Here is a 22,467-nt window from a genome sequence, read left to right on the forward strand (position 1 = left end):
TCTTATATGATGCAAGATAGAAGAGATGGTGTTCTGGTCATCTTCTTTCTGTCTAAGATTGTCATTCTTTCCTATGAATCAGTCTTTCTCAGTATTTAGGAAGCAAGATCTTGCATTGTTTTAAGAAGACAGAAGAATTTTGGTGGTTGGATAGGCCAAAAAAAGAAGGGGAGGTCTGTAAAAGTGTCAGTGGCCCCCTGGTAGCTTCTGGGGTATATTAAGATGGTATATCCCAGAAGCCTCTGCATATATTAAGAAGGTGCCTAGTCCCTATGGTCCTGAAGACCCATTATCCCAGCGGGCAAAATATCTTCCACTACAAGATATTTGAAAGGTGGCTACTTGGCTGCTGTTCAGTTCCTTTGTGTGCCATTACAGATTGGATAATCAGACAGAGCAGGATTCAGCTTCTGTCTAAGACCTTGAAGTCAGGCCAGTTTTAGTTCCTTCCTGTAAGAGATTCTGCTTTGGTACTTCCCAAATATCTGGACTAGTCTGATAGGATAAGAAAACAAAAATAGGCCTTTATCTGGTAACTTTTGTCTTTTAGACCAGTCTAGAACCCGCCTTTGCTGAGAGAAAAGGGAGAAGGATTATGTGCACTTGTTGAATGCTCTTCAATGTCCCTGCCTTGTGCTTAAGGTTCTGTGGCTGACATTGTGATCTTATGCTTTCAGTTTCTTGAGTTTATGGCTGATGGCTCCCAGATTATTGGGGGGGGGGGGGGGGATATTAATGCTGCTTCTACTTCATCAAAATACTGGCCACACAGGATACTCAAGTGATGTCACTAGTTAATTAATTTTCAGTCTCTTATCAGCTGGTAGAAGGCAAATAAGTATCGAGACTGGTCTGGAGGGAATTGAGGGGAGGAAAATTAACAGATAAGATCTAGTATTACTGGATTCTAGGTTGTCTGTGGTTTATATATATATATATGGCATTAATGATAAAACCCAGAAACTGTTTTTTTTCTTCCAGCTCCTTAACTTTGAATATACTTAGTTTCATATTTTATCCTACTGTTTCACTGTACAAAGTTACAAGGAAAGAGGATTCATATGATTGTAATTCTTCTTAGGAAAATCATGTGGCAGTCCAGGGGAGCTAATCAATGGCAATGTTGATTTAGAAGATAATTTATTTGGTTCAACAGCAACATTTTCTTGTAATGCAGGGTGAGTATTGAGTTAGAGGTTTTATTTTTTTGAATGACATGACTTAGTGCTAATTTTATACTAGCTGTTAAATATGATATACCACTAATGGCAGATCCCTAAAGTGGTTCACAATATTAAAAATTCTTTAGCGTCCCTCCAGATCAGCACATTATCCCAGGAGAAGTAGGCCGATATTCTCACGAATGGGTGACGTCACCACAGAGCCCTTGGTACGGACCACTTTAAGAACTTAGAAAGTTCTTGATGTCTGCACTGCACATACGCGAGTGCCTTCCCTCCCGACGGAGGCGCGCGATCCGTCAGTTATTTTGTTTCCACGGAGCTAGTCAGTTGCTCTTTTTTGACTTGCGTCTTTTTCACTGCCTTCTCACTCGCACGGTACTTCTTTTTTTCTTTTTTTTTTTATTTAATCCTCCTTTCTTTTTCTTAGGGAGACTAACCACTGTTCAAGCTTTCTGCATTTGGAGATAATAGCTCTCACTTTGGTTTGATGGGGCCAGAGCTTTGGAAATATTTTTGGGTTTGTTTTTTAACCCTTTCCAGGCTAATATATTTCAACATTTTTAAAACTTTCTTTAGAATTTCCTTTAATTGTGACAAAGTATACTTGTAGAAACTACACTTCCCCCTCCGCTTTCACAGTGATAGGGAATAACAAGTCAGCAAATACAGAAAAATTGCGAATAACTTTTCATATATTTTTTTGCGGTTTTCTGTTACAAAATCCTGGAGAATATAATCAAACCGTGAATAACTGACCTGTTCCTTTGAAGAAAGATCAGCGATTTCCTCTGTACAATGCTGCTCCCAGATATTTTCTCTGATGTAATTTGGGGGGTGGAGCCTACAAACAAAAGAAACGCGAATAACTGAAACCGCAAATGTGGAGGGGGAAGTGTACTTGATTCTTGGGTAAGGTTTAGGTTCAACAGGGCATGCCTCACTGTTAAGTCAGCTGAATCTATCAGTTAGATTTGGTCAATTGGTTGATATATTTCCATGTGTGTGAAATGGGTGATGGGATAACTTTGGTCCTTAAATGACACACAAACAATAATAGGGGAAATCAGTTAGAGGGGATGGGACTTTTTCACATCGCTATAATTTTCTAATGTGCCATGTTGGTAATAGTGAAAGGTCATCTTATTTTGCAAACGATTGATCACATTTTTATTTAGCCTTCTGACTCGGCTCAGATTATATTTTAAGCTGTCATTGTGTTTGCAGGTATCGACTTCTTGGAAGGCCTATAAGACAATGTTTGTCCACAGGTTTTTGGAGTAATGTAGTTCCCTCTTGTGAAGGTATGTATGTGCTAGAAAATATTTGTATAAATATTTAAACTCTGTCATTTGCCTCAAATTGGGAGGCTTTAGCATATTGCATTTAATATCAAGGATCTAAATGATGTTACCTTTTTTTTCTAGGGAGAAGCATATTTATTATGAATAAAATTGCTTTAATTCAGTTTTAATATATTGAGTGTAAAAGGCTTTGGAATTCCAGAAGAATCTCTAATCTCACATCTGTTGCTGCTCTTGTATAATAGGTTTTCTCCAGTCACATTCTTTCGTAAGGATTTGAAAGTTTATCTATTTTGGTAATTTATTCATCTTAGGTTATTTTTCCCCACAGCTGTTATATGTGGTTCGCCTCCAGGTATTGAGAATGGAATACATTCGGGAATGGAAAAGGATGAGTTCAACTACCTGTCATCCGTAACATACAGATGCAATAATGCTTCACTGCATCTTATTGGACAAACATCAATTCATTGCACACAATATGGGAACTGGAGTGGAATACCACCGAAATGCAAAGGTATTGAATGCTACACCTGTCCTTTTGAGACCTTTCTATATCTCATATTTCCCAAAGGTTTCACTAGCTCAGAATAACTAAAACAGTTATCTATAGAATTCTCAGTCACCTGGAATAATAAAGAAAAGTTAGAAACATAATGGCAGATAAAGGCTAAATGGTCCATCCAGTCTTCTCATCTACAGCATCCACTATCTCCTCCTCCTCCTCCCTATGAGATTCCTCGTGCCTGTCCCACACTGTCTTGAATTCAGATAGTCTTTGTCTCCACCACCTCTACTGGGAGACTATTCTAACCATTTACCACCCTATCTATAAAAAAAAGTATTTCCCTAGATTACTCCTGAGCCTATCACCTCTTAATCTCTTTCTATGTCCTCTAAGTATGAGAAGAGACTGGAAGACCTAAATATGTATACTCTGGAGGAGAGGAGGGACAGGTAAGATATGAAACAGATGTTTAAATACTTGAAAGATATTAATATAGAACCAAATCTTTTCCAGAGAAGAAAAAAATGGTAAACTAGAAAGCATAATTTGAGGTTGTGGGGAGGAAGACTTGGGAGCAATGTTAGGAAATTCTTTTTCACAGAGAGGGTGATAGATGCCTGAAATGCCCTCCTGAGGGAAATGATGGAATTAAAAAAAGCGTGGGATAAACATAGAGGATCTCTAATTAGAAAACGAAGAATGTAAATTAAAGAGCTAAGGCCGGTACTGGACAGACTTGCATGATCTGTGTCCCATATGTGATGATTTGGTGTAGGATTGGGCTGGGGAGGGCATCGATGGGAACTCCACTAACTTGGAACAAGAGGATGTTACTGGCCTTCCTCTGGACCGACTCCATCCTTTTTATATCTTTTTTGAAAGTGCAGCCTCAAGAATTGTACACAATATTCTTAATGAGGTCTCACCAGAGTCTTATAAAGAACCATCAATACCTCCTTTTTCCTACTGGCCATACCTCTCCCTATGCAACCTAGCATCCTTCTAGCTTTCGCCGTCACCTTTTCATCCTGTTTGGCTACCTTAAGATCATCACATACAATCATACCCAAGTCCTGCTCTTTCGTTTGGCATTGCTTGGCACCAAGATTTTTGAGGTATGTGGAAAAGTGTAAATTTTCAGGCTTCTTAAACCCCACCTTACAATATCTGCATTCTAGCCATCAATGGCATAATGCTCTATGTCAGGGGTGTCCAACCTGCGGCCTGAGGGCCGCATGCGGCTCCATGAAGTATTTTGTGCGGCCCTGGTCGAGGGTTATGCAGTGTTTTCCTCTGCTGTCCCCGGGTGTTTACTATCTTGTCGGCTCCCTCCTGTGTCTTGCTGCAGCGTTAGCACATTTGTGCAGCCCCAGAAACATTTTTTTCGGCCAGTGCGGCCCAGTGAAGCCAAAAGGTTGGATAACCCTGCAGTCTATGTAGACTAACAGTGGACTGTTATAAGCAGCTCCAAAGTCAAAAGCACAGAGTAACATTGTAAATGCATAGTAAATGTTTGCTTTTTTGTCCGCTGCCACACATTGGGCAGAAGGTTTCATCGTATTGTCTACGATGACACCCAGATCCTTTTTTCAGGCGCTACCCCCAAGGCGCATCCTAGCATCCGGTAACTGTGATTCAGGTTATTCTTCCCAATGTGCATCACTTTGCACTTTCAGGGCCTCCAGAGGCTTGCAGTCTGCTGTCAGATAGAGATTTTGGCCCACAATTTGCCACTCTGGTCAGGAGATTGTCTAGTCTTTTTCTGAACAACATTTGTCCCTTGAAAGGAAGTCTGCTGAGTATCATCGGAAGAGGAATCTCCAGTCCATTGCCTATGGGCTGAGATTGAATAAGCCAAATTGATCATGAGTGATGATGTCAGACAGCATCGGCTACGTAATCCACTACAGCTAATAGGAGTTGGGCCAAAAGCCCACCTTTGGCCAGCTCGAGCCCCCACCACCTGGTATGATAGATGCATGTCACTAAGGAAGGTGCTGCAGCTGCCTTGATACTCAAGGCTAGTGCTGCGATCCTGCATATCCTTAACACCACACTTCCCTCACTTGGTAGGGATGTGCATTTGGTTACCTGCACTCCCAAGGAATCTACCTTGGGCTGAACAAACAATCTGCAGACACTCCTGTGCCATCAGATACAGCCGAGCCATTGTCTTGGCTACTTTAAGGAACCCATCAAGAGCACCCAATGCTCAGTGAATAATGCATTGATGTATGGATGCAAGGAAATTGAGGAAGACTGGGCTCTCACTCCGCTCATCATGGAGCAGTGGGGACCTGCTGGGAGTCCAAGTTGAACTCCCGCGGAGAGTCTGCAATAAGCTCAACCAGAGCTGAGGGTCATCCCCTTGATTGAGGATCACTACTGTACCTTACTCAATTGCACTAGCCTGCTATCCTGTATCTCCTGACAAGGAGGGCTTACTCTTGTGACAGTAAAGGCATACAATTAAACTCTTCATCGTCTGAGTCTCCGTTGGAAAGGCCCACTGGATCTTGGCCAGGCTGAGATAGATGTGCCCTGGGAGCAAAAGCCCCCTCCCATGCCTCCTGATGTGCTGCCTGACTTCCTCTGGGGATCTCATCAATCTAGATAAGCTCGCAATATCAGATTAACAAATTCTGGAGAAAATGCCATATGAGGCAGCGCTGAGTCTCCTTTAGATGACTCTAGCTTGCATTTCTTGGGCTCCACGCTGGGATGAACTGCTATTGCAGGGCTTTAGAATGGTTTACTTGCAAATGCCAACTGCTCCCAACCCCCTTCATGTGCTGCGCAATGTATGGCACAAGGGTGTTTTTTGGGTGCCCATCCAGCACAAACCTGGTATGAATTAGAGGTAAAAGAGTCTGAGGCAAAATGAGGTGATGTAAAGGTTCTGGAGAACTTTGAAAAAACAATTGGGAAATCCAAGACTGCCACCGCAGCAGCGTTTTGGCACCAAAAACAGCTCAAAAACGCTTTAACAACAACAACAAAAAAAATAATAATAAAATTCCTAGCATTCTATTAGCTTTGTGATATGGCAAGCAATCTTTATGAAGAGAGGAAGGGGCAGAGGAAATCACTATGTTTATCCTACACTTTTTTGAATTCAGTCACTATTTACATCTCTACCATGTAAGAGCCATGAATAATTTAAAGAAGATTAATTTTTTCCATAAGTGTCGGTATTACACTCCTCCCTCCTTATTCGCGGGGGTTAGGGGCAGAGCCAGCCTGCGAATATAGAAAATTCGCAAATAAATTTTGGGCAAACTCTGACCCACCCCTGCTGCTCTCCTGCATCCTGGCAGCCGTTTTGATGACGGCTCTGCATAGGGCAGGAGCATAGGAAGATCGATCCTGCCTCACGTCACCGCTAGACTGCCAGGTAAGGTCTGGGATGCAGCGTTTATTGTTAAAAAAACAAGAGGGCGGTCCGGGCAAAAATCGCGAATAACCAAATCTGCGGGTACTGAAACCGTGGATTCGGAGGGAGAAATGTATGTTAGTGTGCAATCCAAATAGAAAGCAGTCAGTTATATTAAGGGAGTGATGACGAGAAGTGGGAGCAGACCACTTTTCTGTAGTATCTTAGTAAGAAAGAGGAGTTGGAGACAGTGTTAGATTGAGTTGAAGTTTCTTTGTCTAAGGGAGCCATCTAAAATTTGATTTATAAAAGTACTACTGACAGTAGAAAGAGTAGGAAGTAAGAGAATTTAGGAAGAGAAGAGATTTTTTTGGTATTTAAAAGAGGTAATTGCTGCCTCATCTTGATTCAGGTTTAGTAGTACTCTGTGATTGAGGAAGCTGGTGTGGAAATCAGAATAGGTACTTCAGCTGATAGTGTGGTGTGATTTGAATCATCATGCAATAGAACTGAATATGCTGAAGTTTATTGGCTTAGATGATCCTCTGCCTACCCTAAACAATGAGTTTATTCATCCCAAATGATGCTGGAATCCTAAACTATAAAGACTTGTAATTCATTTCTTTTCTTTTAGTTGTCAGTTGTGCAGATCCAATTGTCCAAAATGGGAAGAAAATAACTGGATTTGGGCATACTTATACATATGCCCAATCTGTTCAGTTTAAGTGTAATCCTGGCTTCAAATTAGTTGGCAAAGATATGATCACATGTGGAGAAGACAGTAATTGGAATCCGCCAATCCCAGCTTGTAAAGTTGGTAAGTACAGCTGAGGCTCTGATAAAGTAATTCAGTGCTTTTCAACCTTTGTATTCTTCAACCCTCGTTTCACTCATACCATATTTACAATTCTTTTCCCTCTCTCACTAGCAAGAAGAGAGCAGGACATTTTACTCGGTGTGCATCATTTTGCCAGCTTTAATCTGCCATTCAGCTGTGCAGGGCCAGACATTGAGATGTCAGATTGAAGCTAGTGGATGTACAGAAAAGAACTTTTGCTCTTGTGGAAAGGGGGTGGGTGGGAAGGGTGCAAGGGTAAGGTAACTAAATTTCCAATGGGTGAAACTTGGGACATTTGTTGCCTGTAACATATGACCATGCTGCAAATAATCATAGAAATGCTTCTCCCCTCACAAATTTAGAAAACTCAAAATTTCCAGTGGGCCTTTCCGAGGGAGACTCACACGATTAGGAGTTTAATTGTATGCCTTTACTGTCACAAGAGTGAGCCCTCCCGGTCAGGAGATGCAGGATAGCAGGCCTGTGCAAGTGAGTAAGATACAGTAGTGGTCCTCAATCATGGGGATGACCCTCAGCTCTGGTTGAGCTTATTGCAGGCTCTTTGCAGCAGGGCTGTGGAGTCGGAGTCGAGGAGTCGGAGGAAATTTCGGGTACCTGGAGTCGGAGTCGGAGTCAGAAGTACAAAAAACTGAGGAGTCGGAGACGGAACATTTATCTACCGACTCCATTTTTGAACTTGGCATACCAATCACGAGCGATTCTTTCAGCTATAGCACCCACTATATACACAGCACAAATGTTGCAAGCAGCTTCTGCGGCCTTAGAACCTTGATTAAAAGCAAAAAGAAGGTTGTGTCGAAAATGCTCATTTCTCTCAACTTGACATTCCATTTTAACGATCTGAAAATTAACCAGTGCTGTGGAGTCGGAGTCGAGGAGTCGGAGGAAATTTCGGGTACCTGGAGTCGGAGTCTAAAGTACAAAAAACTGAGGAGTCGGAGTCGGAACATTTATCTACTGACTCCACAGCCCTGCTTTGCAGGAGTTCAACTTGGACTCCCTGCAAGTCCCCTCTGCTCCATGATGAGCAGAGTGAGAGCCCAATCTTCCTCAATTTCCTTGCATCTGGACATCAATGCATTACTCACTGAGCATTGGGTGCTCTTGATGGGTCCCTTAAAGTAGCCAAGATAATGGCTTGGCTGTATCTGATGGCACAGGAGTGTCAGCAGATGCACACTCAGCCCAAGGTAGATTCCTTGGGTGTGCAGGTAACCAAACGCACATCCCTACCAAGTGAGGGAAGTGTGGTATTAAGGATATGCAGGATCGTAGTGCGGGTGTGATTTCTTCAGATATTTGAAGCCTTAGCCTTGAGTATCAAGGCAGCTGCAGCACCTTCCTTAGAACAATACAAAAGCCCAAAATGGGGGAGTACTACAAATAAGCAAAAACAAGAAGTCTCCCCTGACCCAAAAGCGGGATGAAGGGCAGAGGCAGCCGAACCAAAACAACCTGTTGCTAATTATTAGTGTGAATGGGAAGCACTCAGTCTTGCAGCTTGCAGTGGGAACAAGTCCCTAAAGCACCAGCTGTCACAGTCATACACCCAGAAGGGTATTATCTGTGAAACATTCCTGGGCTTCCCATATGAATTAAACTAGTGCACAAATGGCATCCAGAATCAGCTGGGCTGGCTCAAACACAAACAAATCAAAAAGAATAAAAGAGTACTTAGCTTCTCTGTAAAAGTCCGGAGTGCAGGGTAACCAGCTTGAAATGAACCCGTCCAACGCCATTTTCATTCTGGACTTTTCATTCTTTGGCTGGCACCTGAGAGCACAGTTCGATTCACAGCTGGTTCCTGAGGAAGGGGGTTTCTTTTCCCTCGAAACAGAGCCCTGTTGGAAGGGTTCATTTCAAGCTGGTTACCCTGCACTTCGGACTTTTACGGAGAAGCTAAGTACTCTTTTATTCTTTTTGATTTGCTCGTGTTTGAGCCAGCCCGGCTGATTTTGGATGCCATTTGACCCCCGGATGGGGGGGCAGAGACAGTTGAACCAATTCACTTTATTATTTGTGACTATTTATTCATTATTATTTCACTTTTCATTTTTAGCACACTTGTGCACTAGTTTAATTCATATGGGAAGCCCAGGGATGTTTCACAGATAATACCCTTCTGGGTGTATGACTGTGACAGCTGGTGCTTTAGGGACTTGTTCCCACTGCAAGCTGTGAGACTGAGGGCTTCCCATTCACACTAATAATTAGCAACAGGTTGTTTTGGTTCGGCTGCCCTTCATCCCGCTTTTGGGTCAGGGGAGACATTGTTTTTGCACCTTCCTTAGAGACATGCATCTGTCGTACCAGATGGTGGGGCTTGAGCTGGCTTGAGCTCCTATTAGCTCCCCTTCCGAAGATACTCTCACCAAACTTCCTTTCATGGGACAAATCTTCAGAAAGGGACTAGACAATCTCCTGACCAGCGTAGCAGATTTTAGGCCGAAATCTCTACCTGACAGCAGACTGCAAGTCTCTGGAGACCCTGGAAGTGCAAAGTGATGCACATTGGGAAGAACAACCTGAATCACAGTTACCAGATGCTAGGATCCACCTTGGGGGTTAATGCCTGAGAAAAGGATCTGGGTGTCATCATACACAATATGATGGAACCTTCCACCCAGTGTGCAGTGGGGCAATCAAAAAAGCAAACAGGATGCTAGGAATTATTAAAAAAGGGATGGTTAACAAGACTAAGAATGTTATAATGCCCCTATATTGCTCCATGGTTTGACCTCATCTGGAGTATTGCATTCAATGCTGGTCTCCTTATCTCAAGAGCGACCAAGATGATAAAGGGGATGGAACTCCTCTCGTATAAGGAAAGGCTAAAAAGGTTAGGGCTCTTCAGCTTGGAAAAGAAATGGCTGAGGGGAGATATGATTGAAGTCTACAAAATCCTGAGTGGAATTGAACGGGTACAAGTGGATTGATTTTCCGCTCCTTCAAAAATTATCAAAGACTAGGGGACACTCGATGAAGTTACAGGGAAATACTTTTAAAACCAATAGGAGAAAATATTTTTTCACTCAGAGAATAGTTAAGCTCTGGAACACGTTGCCAGAGGCTGTGGGAGGAACGGAGAGCGTAGCTGGTTTAAGGAAGGTTTGGACAATTTCCTGGAGGAAAAGTCCATAGTCGGTTATTGAGAAAGACATGGGGGAAGCCACTGCTTGCCCTAGGTCGGTAGCTTGGAATATTGCACTCCTTGGGTTTTGGCCAGGTACTAGTGACCTGGATTGGCTACCGTGAGAACGGGCTACTGGGCTTGATGAATTAGTTAAGCGTAAAGCCAATATCTTAGCCAAAAGTTTTCCATCAACATTTATTAACAAAATAGGCCTGTAGTTTGAAACCAAAGTGGGATCCTTATTTGGCTTTGGCAAAACTATTGTTAATGATTCAGCCATAGTACCTGTAATGCAACCTTTAGTTAGTTGGGACTGATATAAATTTAATAAATGAAGTAATAGGGTAAATTGAAATGATTTATAAAATTCTACTGTAAAACCATCACCACCTGGAGTGGATCCAACTCTAAGAGACCTCAATGCTGTTTCTACTTCTTTTAGTGATATAGGGTCATCCAAACTCCTTTTTATATGCTCAGGAACCTTCAGTCCAATGATTAGATCTAAAAATTCCAAACCATCTTTTTCCCTGTCTGCATAAGGCTCAGAAGAATATAGGTCCTTATAAAATTTTAGAAATTGATTTAAAATATTTCCAATTTGATTATGGGTAATTCCTTTCTCATCCTTTATTGCAATAATTTTTGTCTTTCTTTTCTTTGCTTTAAGGTAATTTGCCAATAATCTTCCCGCCTTATTTGAGTTTCCATAATAGTGAGTTTGCTGAGAACAAATCTTTCCTTGCCAATTTGGAAGATATCTCTTTATATTTACCCTTAGCTTTTAAAAGAGCCTGTAAAGTGCCATATTCCCACTTATCAATCAATTTAGATTCTAAATATTTAATTTATTTTTCCAAGTTAGAATATTGGTTTTTGAATTGTTTTCTAATATAAGCAGAATATGAAATAATATTACCTCTCATGGTAGCCTTGAAGGCATCCCATAGATTCTCATGGAGATTTCATCTGAAGTATTAATTTGGAAAAATCCATTAATTATTACTTTACATTCTTCAAGGAATTTTGTATCTGCAAGCAATGTATTATCAAATCTCCAAACAGAACTGCTATACTCTTGTTCATCTAATTGAAGTTCAATCCATATACCCGCATGATCAGATAAAATAATTGGATCTATGGATGCTTTAATCACCTGTTGAACTATTTGAGTTGAGACAAAAATATAATCAATTCTTGAAAAGGATTTATGAACATGTGAACAAAAGAAAAATTCCCGATCATTAAAATGAAGAATGTGCCAAATATCATTCAAATCACATGAATGTACCAAATTATCTAACCCTAATGATTTTATACATTTACTCGTTTTTTTATCCATTAATGGATCCATAACAGCATTGAAATCTCCAGCTACAACTATTTTAGAAGCAGCCAGTGGGAGTAGTAATTGTTGTAGTGTTTTAAAAAATTCATTTTGATTCGAATTAGGGGCATATACATTAAAAAAAATTCCAGGGTATTATTTCCCATACTCATATCTACATAAATCCATGTCCCCATAGAATTTGAACCTATTAATTGGAATTGGAAATTAGCTGTACATTTCTTATTTATTAAAATAGCTACCCCTGCTTTTTTCCCTATGGCTGGGGCGAAAAAACATTGTTTCACCCAACCCCCTTCCAGTTTTTCTTGACTCTAACACAGACAGATGAGTTTCTTGTATGAAGTAGATATCCGCATTCTGCTGTTTCAAATAAGCTAGTGTTTTTTTCCTTTTGATCTGATGATTGAGGCCATTAACATTCATTGAAAAAAATTTAAATGCCATCATAAGCTTTATAATCAAAACAACTTATCAAAATCAAGTATTCAAAATCATTTTGAAACTCATGAACAGACACCATTCTCCTTAATTTAAACATTTGAACATGAAATTTTCGCCCTTTTATTCTACCCAAACCCTCCCACACACCCACCTTACCCCCCCATATTAATAACAGTGAAAACATGGAAACACACATTTGATATCAAGTGAAAAAGAACTCTTCACAGGCAAAACAAAGATAAAACAATATAATAAGCATTAATTTATATATGGCAAAACACAAATTATATACTCTTAAAAACAAACTTTGAATATATAACCAGATCAACCCATTATAAAAGAAATCATATTGTCTAAAAATAAAAAATCCGATTTCAACTTCATAATATCACAAGCTAACATAACAGTTAATATTAAAATTATATCAATTTACTGAAAGGAATGAGTTATATACTTGTTAAATGAACAATAATGATTAGATGGAACTCTAAAATATAGACAATTAAAATGAAAAATACTTCACAATAAAAGAACACCCCTTCATTTCAGTAAAACATCAAAGAAAAAAAATATAGACCAAATGAACTATATATCAATTAATTCCTTCTAATACTGCCCCTTTGAAGTACTCCATAAAATCTGCGAAACTCTTATATAAAATGACATTAGCTAATTAAATAATTGACTCGTATCCACCCTTATTACCCTATAAAACATCAATTAAATTGAATATATTTTATAATTAAGAATATAGACACAGGAATTTAATATAGCTATAATGAATCTTTCATAAGTGTGAACTAATATGAATACTATTCATCTTAAAATTACATATGAATCAATTTAAAATCATCACTCTAGTATAGCTTTAACTACAACAAAGCAATCTTTAAATATATTTATTCTCAAAAATAAATTCATAATATACCCATGTAATTCTCAATAATGAATTATTATTTAAATTATCCTTTTTACTTGAAAATGACATATACCCATAAGCTATATTTTCAAAAAATAAATTCTAAGAAACCAATAAAATATCTACTAATCCAATTGAGGTTCATGTTATACAAGAATCTAAGAAAGAAGTTCCTCCCCCAATGTAAAATACCTAAGAACACAGATGAAACTATAAATGTGATAGGATTGAGAATCTTCGGTGCAAACTTCAACTTTCTTGCAGGATCAAACCATTCTCTCCTCTTCCTACTAATAAAACAAAACCAATCAGTGAGACTGGCTTTACTCTTTCTTCAGCCACTAAAATGCAGCCAAACATCCAAGAAACGAAACCACAGAACGATGACAGAAAGTCGCTATCCTCAGAAATTTCATAACACTGTCACAGAGGAATTTATCGTTTTTAAAGCAAAAGCTCTCAAATATTGATCACAGGAAGTCGTAATTTTATAACAGTCTTCTTGTAGCTCCTCCCTTATTAAAACAAAGGAGGAGAAAATGGCTTACGTCGGCGTCAGCAACGCAAGCAGCCGCCCTAGTCTACGCCACAAGGAACAACCAAAGAGCCAAACATCATGCGCTCCCAGAACGACACCAAATTCCCGCACTCAAGGAGCAAAGGTCAGCCATAGGAAAGGTTCCGGTGCTACCTCTTTTCATCCCAACAGTAGAGACAGGTAATGGGACAAAGCTGCCTGCATGTGAACTGCCGCTCCCATCGAGTCCAGTAGAATTACCAAATATTTAGATAGCTTTGCCAAATACTTTATAGTAAAAGCCAAAATTGTCACGCTCAAATCCTAAGCAGTTTAAAGATATTGCCTTCTCATCCAGGATAGTGATGAAATACATTCCATATTCCAGTTCCATAACTTGAAATTTCTTCAGTTATACTATGCGCCATAGCAACCATTCGATTTACATAAAACTTGAGCATTTTGTGAAAATTTAAATATAGTTCCATCTGATAACTCTTACTTCCAAACAGTTAATACAGTTAAATCAAAAAAGAATCCATCTTACGTTCCAATCTGTTTCTTAAATAAATACCAGAGCTTTGTTTAATCAAAACATTAAAAATTGTACAAATAAAAAATGATTGAAAGTAATGACATTAGCATCCCCTTTCAATTTTCTATGAAGCCATCGGTTGTTCGCATATATTGTCACACCCCGAGTTCCTGCAGGAGCAGCAAACCCCGGGCAAAGTGACCCAGACTCCAATCCTACGTGTCCCTTGCTACTAAGGGATCCTCCAGGTCTTACTTTTAGGCATGCATGCAAGGAATACAGGTTTCAGTCAGAATGTGCAAAACCAAAAATAGCTTTATTCCAGTAATGGTAACATAATTCAAAAACCATTCAGGCGTCAGCCTTGCAGTGCAGTATGTAGTCATAGCACATGACATCAAACTCACAAAGGTTCCAAAACAAAACTTGAATAACACTGTATTGTAGGCAGTCCCTGCTTCTGGGCTTGCAAGCTTATGAGTTTCAGATCTCTTCACCAGAGCAACAATGTTTTAAAATCAATATTCCTTTTATCCAAGCAGTTCATTGTTATGTTCAAAAATCCTTGATATATCACTAGTCTTCAATAGCACACGTTTCCCTTCTTTGCAATGGTGCACTTGGGATTAGCCACAGCTGAGAGAAAAGCAACGTGCTGGCTCAGCTTGGCAATCAGCCAGGAAGTACAAACACACATACAACTTTATATAGTTCAGGGCTTTAAAGAAAACTTCTGTATTAAGCTTTCAGGGAGAGTTTTAAAACGGAAATATCTAAACTTTCAGATTCCCTAACAGCACAGAGGAATAAGCAGCATGAGAAAAAATCCAGGTTTAAACTCACTGTATTTCCATAGGTAATGGCTGGGTTTCAGTGCATGCCTGGCTTGCCTGGGTGTCCATTGCTTCCTCCTCTGGCTGCTTTCAAGGCTCCCTGATATGAGCCGAATCATCTGCCTCTATCATGGGCCAGTCTGAGAGGGTCTGGCTCTCCCAGCTTCATACCCTCCTGGGTGTTCCTCTCCCGTGTGCCTCGTGAGTCTGGCTTCTCTTGGCTGCTTCCCCCTCTCTGTTCTCAGCAGGCTCATTATATCCGGTGGAAAACCACTCCTCTTCTGAGAATGTGGGGGAAAGGTTTTCCACCCACTGACTTGTTTCCTGCTTTCACAGATGGGATACTTTCTAGCCCTGGTTTTAACTGGCTGTTCAAATTTCCTGAGATATTTAACAGTGGCAGGATAGGGTTTGCATAGAGTGAAACTTTCAAACTTATCCTGCCCTGTTTCTGCTATTTCCATTTCCATGTCAGAGCTAGAGTCAGCTTGATTCATTAATTGATCCGTCACCTGATCTGCTCTCCTGCAACTAGGTGGCTTGTGCACATTCCTGCTCACTGGGGCAAAACCAGGAACGGATTCGGGTTTATTGTGGGTAAGACCCGAAATGGACCTGGGTTTGTCACAGTATCTAAAAAGACCCTTAACTTCTCAGGATCTTCAGAGCTCACAGTCTTATTGGCATAAGTAACCTTCATAATAGACGGATATAGCAAGCCATATCTTGCTCCTAAACTTCTCATTTGTGGTCACAGTTCTAATAATTTTTTCCTTTTTTCTGCGGTGACCTTAGCGAAATCCAGCAAAATATGAATCTTTGAGTCATGACATTTCAAGTTTCTATTTTCCTTAGCAAGCCGAATAATTTCCATGACCTGCTGATGTCTTAGAAGTTTAAAAATAATCGGACGTGACCCCTGTGAATTCGCTGTTCTTCTTGAAGGGATTCTGTGTGCCCTCTCTATTTCTAGAGGATATTTTGTCTTAAGAGGCAGGATCTTTGGGAGAAAGTTTTCAAGAAAGGAAATTGTATCTCTTTTTTCAATTCCCTCCGGGACCCTGATAATTCGTAAATTATTCCTTTTTCCTCTATGAACACAGTCTTCAAGTTCCCTTGAAAGAGTATCAACTTTCTCTCTATATGACTTACATATCTGGATTTCAAATTCATTTGCAGCTGTTCTCTGTTCAATATTATCAAATTTAAGTTCAAGGTTTTCCATGCGTCTGGTAAGATCCTGCAGTTTTAGAGAGTTGTCAGTGGCAATTTCTTTAATTATTCTTAGCTCCGCAAAAATGTCACCGCTGTTTTCTTTGGGCAACGACACATTAGACGGAGTTGTCGGCTCAATCTTTGATCTTTTTGCGCTTCCCAAACTAGTGCCTGCCATCTCATTTTTCAGCTGTTTGTTCGTTGCCATTTGTTCATCATTTCTCCCAACTTTCATTAAGATACCGACTATTTTAATAACTTAAAAACTACTTTCAAAAGCCTGTTACTGAGGAGCTCAGTCTTCACCCGATCATCCCGCTGCGACTCCAAGCCACGCCCCCCCATATGATGCGATTTTATTTGGTATATCAATGAGAACAAAGAGCCAAATTTCATCAAATAATAATAAGCTTTTATTGATTATACAGGAGTTGCCATACAACAGATCACAAGTAACTGGAGAAATTGGAATAGACTGAATTATAATTTCTGGTGGAATTCGTTGTCACATTTATAAAATGGAGAGAACAATAGCTATACAAAAGGGGAGTTATAATAAATTTAAAGAGATATGGGGGCCATTAACTAAATATTGCAATGAAGAGATACCATTTTACTTTATTAGTACAATTGTGAATGAGGGGATTGGAGGGAGGTATTGAATTTTATTAAATGTTTAGTTTAAAAGGAAGTAATTTTTATGTGATATATTTGATTGAATAAACCACAATACACTTATGGTGAGTGAGACCAGGGGTGTCAGATATGACCAGTTTAAGCAAGAACGCTTCCACGGTCTGTCAGTTCTTCATACAACCCCGTTCATCATAATAATATACTTTTTATAGAAAAAATTTTTTTTAAATTATTTTTTCTTTGTCATATTTTATCAGTGCTTCTATCTAAGATTTTAAAGAACTTATCTTTAAAAGGCTAATCTTCAATCCAGTTAAGGTAATGAAGGAACATATCGTATATACCAGTGTTCCATGCAATTCAATACTCCCCTCTGCCAACGCGTTACGCAGAGCTATATCAAGGCTAGGGACACTGCATAATTGAAAGTATCCTAAACGTATTAACCAGCGGCAACTGTAAAAAAAAAAATCAGTTCTTTAAAATCTTAGATAGAAGCACTGATAAAATATGACAAAGAAAAAATAATTTAAAAAAAAACTGCTGGTCTGGAGCGTATCCAACTCTAAGGGACTTCAACGCTGCTTGAAGTTCTTTCAGTGATATTGGCGCCTCAAGATTTCCTTTTATATGCTCAGGAATTTTTGGTCCCCTAATCAACTTTAAAAACTAAACCTTCAAGTTCTTTATTTGAATAATGCTCAGAAGACTATAAAGCCTTATAAAAGCTAAAAAATTGTTTTAAAATATTTCCAATTTGAGAATGAGTTTCCCCTTTCTCATCTTTAACTCTTCTTTTTTTAGCTTTAAGGTAATTAGCGAATAACTTTCCCGCCTTATTCAAGTTTCCATAATACAGAGCCTGTTAAATCTTTCCTAGCCAATTTCGAGGAGATCTCATTATATCTATATTTTGCTCTTAAAAGGGCCTGCAAAGTAATTTGTTCCCATTTCACAGCCAATTTGGACTCTAAATCCTTAATACTTTGTTCCAAATTAGAAAATTCCCTGTTGAATTTTTTCCTAATATACGCCGAATATGATATTATTTGCCCTCTCATGGTAGCTTTAAAAGCATCTCACAGTGTTTCTAGAGTGATTTCCTCTGATGCATTGAAATGGAAATATTCATTCATTTTTAATTGAAATTCTTCAAGACAGTATGAATCTGCAAGCAATGTTTTATTAAATATCCACAAAGGTATACTACTATCTTGTTAAGCAAATTTAAATTCAATCCAAACTCCACCATGATCTGACAAAATGATTGGATCTATGGTGGCTTTTGTTACCTGCTGAACTAATTGATCTGAAACAAAAATATAATCTATTTGTGGGAGCAAAAGGAAAACTCCTGAGCATTAAAATGAAGGATATGCCATATATACTTCAAACTACAGGAAGTACCAAGTTGTCTAACCCTAATGACTAGAATTTTGTTGGTTTTTTTGTCCAACATTGGGTCCATAACAGCGTCCCCCACCACAACTATATTAGAAGCAGCCAGTGGTAATACCAACTGTTGAAGATTTTTGAAAAATTCAGCTTGATTTGAATTAGGGGCATAGATGTTGAATAGCACCAATGTATTATTCCCCAAACTCATGTCCACATGCACTCATCTGCCTAAGGGATCAGCAGAAATCTGATTGAATACAGCAGAACATTTCCTATGAACCAGGATAGCCACTCCAGCCTTTTTACCCACTGCTGGAGCAAAAAAACAATACTTTCTTTGATTCTGCAGCGGATAAGTGTGTTTTCTGTATGTAATATATATCCACCTTTTGCAGTTTTAAAAAGGTAAGTATTTTATTCCTTTTAATCTGGTGATTAAGTCCGTTGACATTCAATGAAAAAAATTTTAAGTTCATTGTATCATCATAACAAAACGATGCCATGATAAATAAATCATGCAGGCATAGGAGAACCCACTCACTTTTCACACACACACCATCCAAAAATGTCAAACGGAAAAAACTATATGATAACCTAATAGCCACCAATAGCTAAACTGGACAAACAAATCACCATTCTGTTTTCATTGACCACAGATTACAAAACCTTCAAGAAAAATACTAAAACACTACTCTTCAAAAAATACATAAAACCTATCTAACACGACCAGTTCCTACCCAAGCCCCCACCTACCCACTCTATACCCTATACCTATACTCTATACCCTATACTCTATACTCTAATATGATTCTAACTACCCAACTAATTCTAAAATGCCTCTATTTACCCAACACTTACCACCTTAAGATCTCAACAACTCTCTGGTAATTCTTTTACCCAACATTTATCATCTTAAGATCTCGACAACTCTTTGGTAATTCTTAAGTAACTCTTATGACATCTCTTATGCTATTCCTGTAAACTTTTATGTAATCTCTGAAAACTTTTATGCAATCCACCTTGAACCGCAAGGTATTGGTGGAATAGAAATCACTAATGTAATGTAATGTAATCAGTATTACATTTTTCTCTGTCAGCAACAATGAGCTATTACACATCTAAAACCCCTTAAAAAAACCCTAACTCCCCTCCCTCCCCCAACATATACATCCAAGCCCTGAAACCCAGAAATACCCTATACTCTCCCCAAACCCATCCTCTCTTTTCACCCAAGAACTTGTAAGCAAACATTTAGGCCGGTAATTACAAACCTCCCCCAGGCACCTTAACTGCTTCCCCAAGTTGACCCCTAATATATCCCCTAAAATGTACTAAATAGTTTTAACTCCCAAGACATTCCCCATTGAAAATACAAAACGAAGACATCACTTTTTCATAGAAAAAATATGTGAAATTATTAGACCATTTAAAATTTACCACAAATAAATAATATCAAATTTGCTCTTTGTTTAAGCTACAGCTTCAACAACTGCTCCTGTTCCAGGTGTAGATGATGGAAGTAAGTATATTTTTTTCCATAATACAGAGCCTGTTAAATCTTTCCTAACCAATTTCGAGGAGATCTCATTATATCTATATTTTGCTCTTAAGGGCCTGCAAAGTAATTTGTTCCCATTTCACAGCCAATTTTGACTCTAGATCCTTAATACTTTGTTCCAAGCTAGAAAATTCCATGTTGAGTTTTTTCCTAATATACGCCGAATATGATATTATTTGCCCTCTCATGGTAGCTTTAAAAGCATCCCACAGTGTTTCTAGAGTGATTTCCTCTGATGCATTGAATTGGAAATATTCATTCATTTTTAATTGAAATTCTTCAAGACAGTTTGAATCTGCAAGCAATGTATTATTAAATATCCACACAGGTCTACTACTATCTTGTTCAGCAAATTTAAATTCAATCCATACTCCACCATGATCTGACTAAATGATTGGATCTATGGTGACTTTTGGTACCTGCTGAACTAATTAATCTGAAACAAAAATATAATTTATTTGTGAAAATGATTTATGAATGTGGGAGCAAAAGGAAAACTCCCGAGCATTAAAATGAAGGATACGCCGTATATCCTTCAAACCACAGGATTGTACCAAATTGTCTAACCCTAATGACTAGAATTTTGTTTGGTTTTTTGTCCAACATTGGGTCCATAACAGCATTAAAGTCCCCCACAACTACATTAGAAGCAGCCAGTGCTAATACCAACTGTTGAAGATTTTTTGAAATATTCAGCTTGATTTGAATTAGGGGCATAGATGTTGAATAGCGCCAATGTATTATTCCCCAAACTAATATCAACATGTACCCATCTGCCTAAGGGATCAGCAGAAATCTGATTGAATACAGCAGAACATTTCCTATGAACTAGGATAGCCACTCCAGCCTTTTTACCCACTGCTGGAGCAAAAAAACAATACTTCACCCATCCTCCTTCTAATTTCTTTGATTCTGCAGTGGATAAGTGTGTTTTCTGTATGTAATATATATCCACCTTTTGCTGTTTTAAAAAGGTAAGTATTTTATTCCTTTTAATCTGGTGATTAAGTCCGTTGACATTCAATGAAAAAAGTTTTAAGTTCATTGTATTATCATAACAAAACGATGCCATGATAAATAAATCATGCAGGCATAGGAGAACCCACTCACTTTTCACATACCCACCATCCAAAAATGTCAAACGAAAAAAACTACATGACAACCTAATAGCCACCAAAGCAGCTAAACTGAACAGACAAATCACCATTCTGTTGTCATCGACCACAGACTACAAAACCTTCAAGAAAGATACTAAAACCCTACTCTTCAAAAAATACATAAAATCTATCTAACACGACCAGTTCCTACCCAAACCCCCACCTACCCACTCTATACCCTTAATATACTCTAATATGCTTCTAACTACTCAACTAATGCTAAAATGCCTCTATTTACCCAACATTTATCACCTTAAGATCTCGACAACTCTTTGTTAATTCTTAAGTAACTCTTATAATATCTCTTCTGCTATTCCTGTAAACTTTTATGTAATCTCTGAAAACTTTTATGTAATCCACCTTGAACCGCAAGGTATTGGCGGAATAGAAATCACTAATGTAATGTAATGCAAATCAGTATTACATTTTTCCCTATCAGCAACAATGAGCCATTACACATCCAAAACCACTTAAAAAAAACCCTAACCCCCCTCCCTCCCCCAACATATACATCCAAGCTCTAAAACCCAGAAATACCCTATACTCTCCCCAAACCCATCCTCTCTTTTCACCCAAGAACTTGTAAGCAAACATTTAGGCCGGTAATTACAGACCTTCCCCCGGCACCTTAACTGCTTCCCCAAGTTGACCCCTAATATATCCCCTAAAATGTACTAAATAGTTTTAACTCCCAAGACATTCCCCATTGAAAATACAAAACGAAGACATCACTTTTTCATAGAAAAAATATGTGAAATTATTAGACCATTTAAAATTTACCACAAATAAATAATATCAAATTTGCTCTTTGTTTAAGCTACAGCTTCAACAACTGCTCCTGTTTCAGGTGTAGATGATGGAAGTAAGTATATTTTTTTCTGTAAATGAAACATTTCATATGAAAATTAAAGCAATAGTTTATTCCCCCTTACCCCTGTTATCAGTTGAAAAAAGGAATAGCACCATGAAACACATGATCCTGGATTTTCTGTTTTGTCCAGACGCATTTTCATATCTTAAGCTGCTTACATTGTTTAAAATATTTCCAATTTGAGAATGAGTTTCCCCTTTCTCATCTTTAATCGCAACAATTTTTACTCTTCTTTTTTTTAGTTTAAGGTAATTAGCTAATAATATTCCATATTACAGAGCGTGTTGAGAAAACAAATCTTTCCTAGCCAATTTTGAGGAGATCTCATTATATCTATATTTTGCTCTTAAAATGGCCTGCAAAGTAATTTGTTCCCATTTCACCGCCAATTTGGACTCTAAATCCTTAATACTTTGTTCCAAATTAGGAAATTCCCTGTTGAGTTTTTTCCTAATATACGCCGAATATGATATTATTTGCCCTCTCATGGTAGCTTTAAAAGCATCCCACGGTGTTTCTAGAGTGATTCCTCTGATGCATTGAATTGGAAATATTCATTCAATTTTAATTGAAACTCTTCAAGACAGTTTGAATCTGCAAGCAATGAATTATTAAATCTCCACACAGGTCTACAAATATCTTATTCAGCAAATTTAAATTCAATCCAAACTCCACCAT

General features: G+C 38.5%; 1 protein-coding gene across 1 annotated transcript in view; it reads left to right on the forward strand.

Moving 5' to 3' along the window:
* Positions 1 to 22,467, forward strand: part of LOC117347550 (complement receptor type 1-like) — a 131,080-nt gene that overhangs the window by 79,431 nt on the left and 29,182 nt on the right. Inside the window, exons 19-24 of the mRNA XM_033918638.1 lie at positions 1,082 to 1,178; positions 2,409 to 2,485; positions 2,817 to 3,002; positions 7,001 to 7,183; positions 19,678 to 19,722; positions 21,736 to 21,780. Coding sequence (XP_033774529.1) covers positions 1,082 to 1,178; positions 2,409 to 2,485; positions 2,817 to 3,002; positions 7,001 to 7,183; positions 19,678 to 19,722; positions 21,736 to 21,780 — 633 coding nt within the window. The remainder of the gene's footprint in view (positions 1 to 1,081; positions 1,179 to 2,408; positions 2,486 to 2,816; positions 3,003 to 7,000; positions 7,184 to 19,677; positions 19,723 to 21,735; positions 21,781 to 22,467) is intronic.

Source organism: Geotrypetes seraphini, chromosome 13, assembly GCF_902459505.1.
Source record: "Geotrypetes seraphini chromosome 13, aGeoSer1.1, whole genome shotgun sequence".
NCBI lineage: Eukaryota > Metazoa > Chordata > Amphibia > Gymnophiona > Dermophiidae > Geotrypetes > Geotrypetes seraphini.